The sequence below is a fragment of the Meleagris gallopavo genome, chromosome 11 (genome assembly GCF_905368555.1).
Source record: "Meleagris gallopavo chromosome 11, MGAL_WU_HG_1.1, whole genome shotgun sequence".
NCBI classification, from domain to species: Eukaryota; Metazoa; Chordata; class Aves; order Galliformes; family Phasianidae; genus Meleagris; species Meleagris gallopavo.
Genome location: NC_139414.1, coordinates 19,334,337 through 19,342,393, shown reverse-complemented (window position 1 = coordinate 19,342,393; position 8,057 = coordinate 19,334,337). Strand labels below are relative to the sequence as shown.

Genomic DNA, 8,057 nt, shown 5'->3' with positions numbered 1-8,057 from the left:
TAAGGAAGCCTTTAAAATAAACAGGTTTTCGAAACAGGTCTGAAATTTATTCCTTCACTGGGTTCCCATCTTCCAGCGTGTTTAGCATCTGCTGAGAAGTGGGCTAAAATATTTCCATTTTAATTCTCCCACCACAGCTGGACTCCAGAAACATACCTAATGGGCTGAGAGCTGGTAGTGCCTGCCTTACTGGCTGTCAGCATGTACATTTCTCGTCAATCACTGAACCAAGAAGAGTAACTGTGCAAAACAGAACTCCTCAGAGGCAGGTTTAAAAATCTGATATAAGAAACAGGGTTGAACCATACATTTTTTCCATATGCTGCATTTTTGTATTACCACATAAGACTGCTAAGATGATTCTTTGCATTTTTATCCATTTCAGTCTCTGCACTGTGCATGTTTGGGACACAGAGCTTTCAGCAAAATGAAAATACTTTCCGGGAAAAACAGTGCTGTATTTTCCATCTTTTCATTTGATTTGTCCAAAAACGTGCTCAGCACATGGAACAAGTCCCTTCTGAATTGTGGTCTGTGTGCACTGGCTCCTTGTCTGCTTGTAAATACCACGTTATACGTACTTAGAAGCGCCAAATCTTCAGCCACCAAGTTACAGCTGCTCAGTCTTAACACTTGAATCTCCGTTGCAAGCTTTAGTGCTCCCAAAAGCAGCTTTAGGTTTCCACCAACGCACTTATTCCAAGAAAGGTCTAATATCTCCAGTTCAGGAAGGTGAAGGGCAGCCTCAGCTGAAAAGATTAAGACCAGCAACTTCTGCTTACTAAGAGAAAACAGCGTGGCCTCAACAGACACCTCACCAGCAAGTCACCTGCCAATAGGCTCCTGACAGGCTGCTATCTATGCTTACAATGACTTATTTTGTCTTAATAAAAGTCAGACAAAAAAAATAAATCCCTCCTGCGTTCATTAAGCAATGTAACAAGAGCCTGTCTACAGATTCTTCAAGGACTGTCAGAAGAGATTTCTTTCCTTTCTGTTTGCATTATTGACTTAACCTCGTTCCACTGAAGTCAATTTAATATAACAGCACATTTTAAAAACATTTTTAATTCAACTAAATCCAGAAATTCTTTGCAGTGAATTCGCCATTCAAGGTGAAATGCAGTGTATCTTTGGACAACCCTGATTTCCATGATGCCATTCTTCCATAACTGGAATGATATAAACATGGTACTTTTTCTGCATGGACCTCAGATCAGTTCAGCTTGATGCTGCTTCTGCTAAAGGCAGTCAAGTTTTAGTTAAGGGTTTCAGTGTCACTAATAAAGGGTATCAAACATACAGCAAATGCACAACGCATTCTAACAGATCCCTCTGTATTAGGTTCTGTGTGCCATATGGAACTCCTATCGAAGGAACAGTGCAGCCACTGATCCACTGAGATTTGCAGTAAGTAAGCAAAAGAGGTTGCATTTACATATCCTGTGTTAGATTGGACTTTTCTTCATTGGCTGTGCTGTATCTTTTCCACTACTGCAGTCATTTTCTCAGCTCCTCCATTGCCCCACACTTCACCATAAGTCAGAAAGTTTCTACTTTATCTGTACTGTGAGCAAAAAAAACCTTAAATCTTGACCTTAATAAACTGCAAATGCAGATTTAAAGTAAAACTGCAATTCCAGCATAATATGAATCTTGTTCTGCTGCCTTCTCTTCCAATATTAAGAAGTACATGAAAGCTCACTAACAGATAAAGGACTAAAAGCACTTCATTCAGTCAGGTGAAACAGGAAGACATATAATGATCTTCCCTTGCAACCAGGTCCCATGAAACACTGGTTTCATCATAAGCCAAAACCAGAGGAGAAAGCGACAATTACTTTTCCACTCAGGACCTGCACTATAACGTAACCATTATTTTTGGAGTTCAGCCAACAGAGAATGAAGTGTTTGGTCCCACAGGAGACTCTGAGAATAGACACACTTTAAAAAAAAACATTCCTACCTAGTGATGAAAAGGACTCCATGCCTAAACCACAATTGCTGATGGCCACAGATTTCAACTTTGGTAAAAATCTGAGTCTGCCGAGAAGAGGATCAGATGAGACTCCTATGTTTTTATTCCAGGATAAATTCAGCTCTTGAAGACTGGAGAGTAAAGGTATGACCTGGGCTTTGAAGATATGAAGTATTTATTAGTCACTGATACAGAACCAATGTAGTTGTATATTTGGCTGCCATCACCACTTCTCTTTATAAACCAACCCAGAAGCCAAGGCCAAGTTTTGGTACTCAAACATACTTTGAGTAATTCTTGCTTGTCATTTTCTGTAGGAATGCTTAAGAAATTAGGTATTATTAGACACTGTGTTGAAGGTTGTCAGGACACAGTTTCCTGCCAAAATTTTCCAGGTGAAGTAGGGAATTTAATATTAAACGAGAGGGAGGATTACTTCTAAAAGTCTTCACTAAACCACTTTGTATTAATGTGATTGTTCTCTATTGATTTTAGTACGTGCAGAAGAAATTTTAAAAATAACAATTGATTTTAATAATAATGATTCCCAGTACTTCATCAGCAGCTTTTCAAATCATCTTCTTCACAATGGCAAATAAGATTTAGACAATATAGATTTTGAATCGTGATTTTTTGCTGTTCTAAAAAGTAAAAACTAATATCAAAAAGTTATGATAATGCACACAATAAATAAGCTGTCCCACTGATTGAATGGGAGAGGTGTTTTCCTTCCTAATAGTACTTGAGTTAGAGACCAACATCATTCCCCACTTCAGAGCTCTCTAAGGTAATCTTAGGCAATTGTATTAGCATGCACATAAAAGCCTTGGATCCATGCAGCCTTGCACCAGCAGTGAGATTGCTTCTGGACATTTCCCAAATTACTGATCCTCAGCAACAGGATTTGGGGTGGTTCCTACATTCACAACATGGGTCTGAATCATGGCAGTTTGAAGCCCTTGGTTCCACATGGGATCAGCCACTGTGGGACTTCTTTTGATATAGAAAAAAAAAACCAACACTCCATATTGATCAAGAAAGCTATCCCCTGAGCTGCCTTTCCAGAGCTGCCTAACAAAAAATGAACCGAGATCTGCTAGACTATGCTATACAGAATCTCTTATGCCTTTGAAGTCAAAACCATGCATTCTTAAGTCATTTTCTCAAGATGTCCTTACACAAAACGCTCATGTCTTCTTCTGTTACACAGCACTGGCGGAGGTCAAGGACTTCGAGATTTTTCAAGCTGGCCAAATGAGCTGTTGAGTCTTTAAAGCCACCACCAATCTCTTTGTTACACGATATGTCTAATTTTCTTAGTGCTGGAAGGTGCTGTAAAGCAGTGTCTGAAAAGGAAACGACAGCAGGCTGGTCACTGACTACTACAAGGGTCACAGCTTCAATATTTATTTACTTTAATGTCAAATTCTGCACAAAGTATTGAAGGCAAAGCTTTTAGACTAAGCTTCAGCATATAATCACAGCAGACGCAGTAATACTGCAAAGCTTCTCCACCCATGCTACTCCATTCTTCTCTAAAAGAGCAGGTGAAGGTGAGGTTAATTCATCCCCAGATCCATTCATCCTCAGCTTTTTGCTGAAAAGACTACTGGAAGTGCTAATTAGTGCCAGTTGTTTTGTCTTAAGGATAAGACCTCCAGGAGGGAGAGACACAGATAATAAGCCCATTTCGTATGGCTTCACCGGGCAGTCATTAAGTGATAATGGCAGATTCGGATTCCCCTCTGAGAGCAGGATTAAGTCTTCAGAAGTTAGCTAGACTGTCTGTGCCCTTGTCTATGTTCTGTCTGCAGAGGGAGGAAGCATGTCCAGAGAGCCATTAATCTACCCTAAGATGTGTCTCAGATAAATGGTGTGGAAGGTGACTCTCCCCACTGACTTTCACATGCTTGAACTCAGGGAAGATAAATGCTATTCCTGCAGAAAGTCTCTGTAGTCTTTTATCAATCCTCAAGCAGCAAATAACCATCGTCCATTAATACTGACAAACCATCAGCAAAAGTCTACCACACTGCCTTTCTGAAATGGGTTTCAGATGTACAGTTTATGCAGAATGAAAGACTTTCCGAGTATAAAGTCTAACCTAAGCCCTGGAGGCTGTCCTGCTTTAATCCACACATGTGCAAGTTCAGCTCCTTGAGGCCTGGTACATTTTTCAGATCCTGAGCAATGACCTTCATGCTGCAGCCAATGTGTTTGTTGATAGAGAGATCTAATACTTCAAGGTTTGGGAGCACATTTAGTATTTCAGCTGGCAAGAAAAAAAAGAAAACTAGAATTGGTAATTGGCTGGAACATACAGATGAGCCCTAGAAAAGAACAGCACTATGACAAACAGGAAAAGGCAGGCTGGATCTGCCTATACGTGTGATTTAAGCTTTCCAGGTTCCTATTCTACCAAAAATACAGCAAAACATTGATTAGGTAGAAATCAAGAAAATCAGTCAAAACCCATATAGAAAAAGAGATCTGTAAAATAAAAAAAAAATAGAAGACACTAAGAAAAATACAGAATAAAAAGAGGAATACAGAGAATAGAGAATAAAAAGCAGGAATACAAAGAGAAAGAAAAATTTCTAATGAGAAGATATAGGACTGTATGTGGCATAGGAGCCTTCTCCCACAGTAAAGATCAGAACAGAGCACAGGCACTTCTCTTGAGGGAGAAAATCTTTTAAAAAACTCAATCAGATCAAAAGACCATATAAGATTAAGATATGATAGAAAGAGGGGAGAGGTGGCAACTGGATGCCAACTCAAATTCCTATCCCTCAGGCCTTCTTTTACTGCGTGGTAAATACTGCTATAATGCAAAGCCTGAAATTAATAGCTTTCAACTACGATCGACCTCAAAACAGCCATTATCTAACTCAACTGAGTTACACCCCTGTGAAGCCAGTCTTTCAGTCCAGCTATGTGGATACACATACCAAGGGATTCTCCATCTTTGGCTGTCAGGTTACAATCTGTAATTTTCAGAAGTTTAATCTTGCTTCCCTTCCGAAGTTTTTTTGTCAGGAGTGATAGTTTGCCACCTATATTACTGTTCCATGATAAATCCAGTTCTTCAAGCTGAGGAACAATTTCAAATGCCTCTCCTGTAACAGAAGTCCAAGATGATTCATTCTAGATATCTATTTCAGTGGAAAACAAAAATACAGCCCTGAATACATAAAAGAGAAAAGTTACCCACTTGATTCTCAAACTGCAATTTGGGTTATTTGATAGGTAAATTGGTTATGGCATTCTACTGCAGCAACGTTGTATAAATCCTCACTTTGTCCAAGGAGCAAAACAGAACACAAGTTACCATCACAATACACACAGACCTGGTATTTATCCAGGTTCCCAAACACTCATCAGACTGCATGACCAACATTGCAGACCTGTGCCATGACCCAGAAAGTCTAGTCTACAGGGAAATCAATACAAGTGACAAGCCTGAATTTACTGTCCTGTATAGATCTGCCTTATTTTACTTGGCACACTTCCAGTGTCTTCTATACTGTGTCCACAGGACATCTGGGATGGGATGAAAGAAGTCTTCTCACAGCTATTTCTCAAGGGTTTGTTTCCAGCAGGATTTTTCAACTCACTTCATAAGGAATCAAGGTAAGCATCATTTTGAACCAAACTAGCTTTCCAAGACTTCAAGGCAGACAGCACTGATTTTTATTGTATTGTCAAAAACTGGCCTTTTCCAGGCCTGACACAGCAGCCAATTTGAACTGTGTTAGTGCTGCTCTGTAACATTAATATCCCACTGCAAAATCCAACTTCCTAAATTCCTCTGCAGAGGGATGAGGCAGATGTGTATTTCCAAATAAATCATTTAATCAGCCAATATGCAAATGCAATTTACAGTATTTGATCCAAAGTCTCATAATTAGCCCAGAAACCGTTAATTGTATTTAAATAATAATTTTTCATGTCTCTATGTTTTCTTAACTAATACTTCACAAAAGATTTAGAATACAAAAATGGTTTTTTTCCCAACAGATAGCATCACCTACTTTTGAGCTATTAGCATACGTATTATGTGTGATCATTTCCTGACGAAAAAAAAAAGGATTCGAATGATAGGGAAAAAGAAAGCTTTTAACCCAAACCAGTTTTTTAGAACTTGCAAAATGACCTTCTAGAACAACACAGTTGGTTGAGTTTGCCCTTCTTTCAGACACATATCACAGGCCAACCCCACCAGTAAATTCCAGGCCCAGAGGCAAAAAAAATCCTAATCCAAATGGAAAACAGATTCTTCTGCAAATGGGACTGAATTCTGTTGCCTTCTGAATACAAAAGCTCTGTGCCCTGAGCTATGAACTCAACACAGCTATTCAAATGTACGAGGTCACTCATCACCCCAAGTTCTTCCCAGTGTTTTGCAGTGGGACTTCACATTGCCCAGTGTGGAAGCAGCAGGGATAGGATGCAGGAAGGGACAAGATGGATTACATTACACCCAAGCTGTCTGAAAGCAAACATAAATGCCTGTACCCAAGGAGGTGACATCCTCAGCTGACAGCCTGCAGTTGTTAAGTCGAAGGACTTTTAGCAGCTTCACATGATGGAACTGAGCAGTGAGGGTTTTCAAAGTCCCTCCAACACAACCATTCCAGGACAGGCTGATCTCTTCCAGCTCTGGGAGAAATGGCAGTAAAGAAGCTGAAGAAAAATAAAGGAAAAAAAAAAAAAAGTATTGTTTGTACATCATGTGCAAACCCTGGATGTCCATACATCTCAATACAGATATGCTTTCTGAAACATCAGAAAATCATGACAATCTGTATCTCAGCTTTCTTATCTGCAGCCTGAAAATGAAAGTATTCTCCTGCTGCACAATCTTGCATGGTTTTAATATTTTTATGTATTACATAATTAATACAATCTATTTATTAATGTTCCTCAGGGACATCTTAAATAAAGCCCGAGATAAAAGAAAGGGAAAGGAAAAGAGTGAACAATCGAATAGGCAAATCAGAATCAAAGAAATACACAAAGTGTCCAGCTGAATAAAATACATATTTACCCAGCTCTGTTACATCTGCTGCACTTAATGCACAATTATTGAGGTCCAGGTTCTTGCTGTTGGGTTTCTTTCCCAGTTTCTGCATGAACTGGTTAAATCTCTGCTCACCAGGTGGTGACTCTGCTTCAGAAATCAGCTGTGAAGATTCATCTGAGTAACAAAGAAACACAGCCCTGGTTACCTCTGCAACCAACCCAGAGTGGCAGGTGGAGACTTTAGGAAATGAACTAAAGCTGCCAGTAAGCCAGCCTCTACTTTTGATCAGCATGGAGCAACAACCTAAGTGATAAGATAGGTCAGATCAGTACAAAGCTCCTGATGCTCAGTGAGAAAAGAACCTTTTTTTCACGTCTCCATGCTGCCTTACGCCAGTGACTCGGGATGTTTGCACTACTCGTTCAAGCACGTGAAATTCTTGCAAAACTCCAGACTGCAGCTTCTCTGGATACACCAGTCATTTACCTACCTCTGTGTGCCCGTGTGCCACACGGCTGGAGTACAGCCTGTACTGGATCAGTCAGAACAGAGTGGCCCTGCAATTGTGTGGTGATTGTCTCCTGCTTTATGACAGCCTGTGTTCATTTCATACACTGTCTGTGCAATGCACTTCCTGCTTTTCTTACCTTCTTCCTCCATGCAGTTTGTACAGCAAGGAAAGTTTCATTTGTATTATTCACTAAACCCTTTAATAGGTCTGTAGTTCCATCTAATGTCCATAAATGAAAAGAAAAACAAAACACCAAAAGGTACACAGAACAGTAATCCCACTCACAGTAGCTGTCCTCTATTTGTTTTCCCAGAACTCTTAGATCAGAGAATGAACCTCACCTTCCAACACCTTTGTAAGAATAGCCTCATTTTCTCTGGTGTGTAGAGAGTGCTCTTGTATGAACAAAATAACATTCACAATGAACTTCCATTCCCTTTCCCTCCCCCTCACAGGTGTCAAGGGTAGGAAACATCTGCTCTGGCTGCCTTCAGAGTGCTTTAGCAACGGGGTGGACAGAGACCAATCTTAAATACAAGCCA

At 39.9% G+C, this 8,057-nt stretch overlaps 1 protein-coding gene across 4 annotated transcripts in view; it reads right to left on the bottom strand.

Moving 5' to 3' along the window:
• Positions 1-8,057, bottom strand: part of LRRC31 (leucine rich repeat containing 31) — a 37,590-nt gene that overhangs the window by 1,333 nt on the left and 28,200 nt on the right. For all 4 annotated transcript variants that reach the window (XM_085232901.1, XM_085232900.1, XM_085232903.1 and 1 more), the window contains 7 exons: positions 7,029-7,178; positions 6,497-6,664; positions 4,930-5,097; positions 4,083-4,250; positions 3,157-3,324; positions 1,967-2,134; positions 582-749 (listed from right to left, as the gene is read on the bottom strand). In XM_085232901.1, coding sequence (XP_085089027.1) covers positions 582-749; positions 1,967-2,134; positions 3,157-3,324; positions 4,083-4,250; positions 4,930-5,097; positions 6,497-6,664; positions 7,029-7,178 — 1,158 coding nt within the window. The remainder of the gene's footprint in view (positions 1-581; positions 750-1,966; positions 2,135-3,156; positions 3,325-4,082; positions 4,251-4,929; positions 5,098-6,496; positions 6,665-7,028; positions 7,179-8,057) is intronic.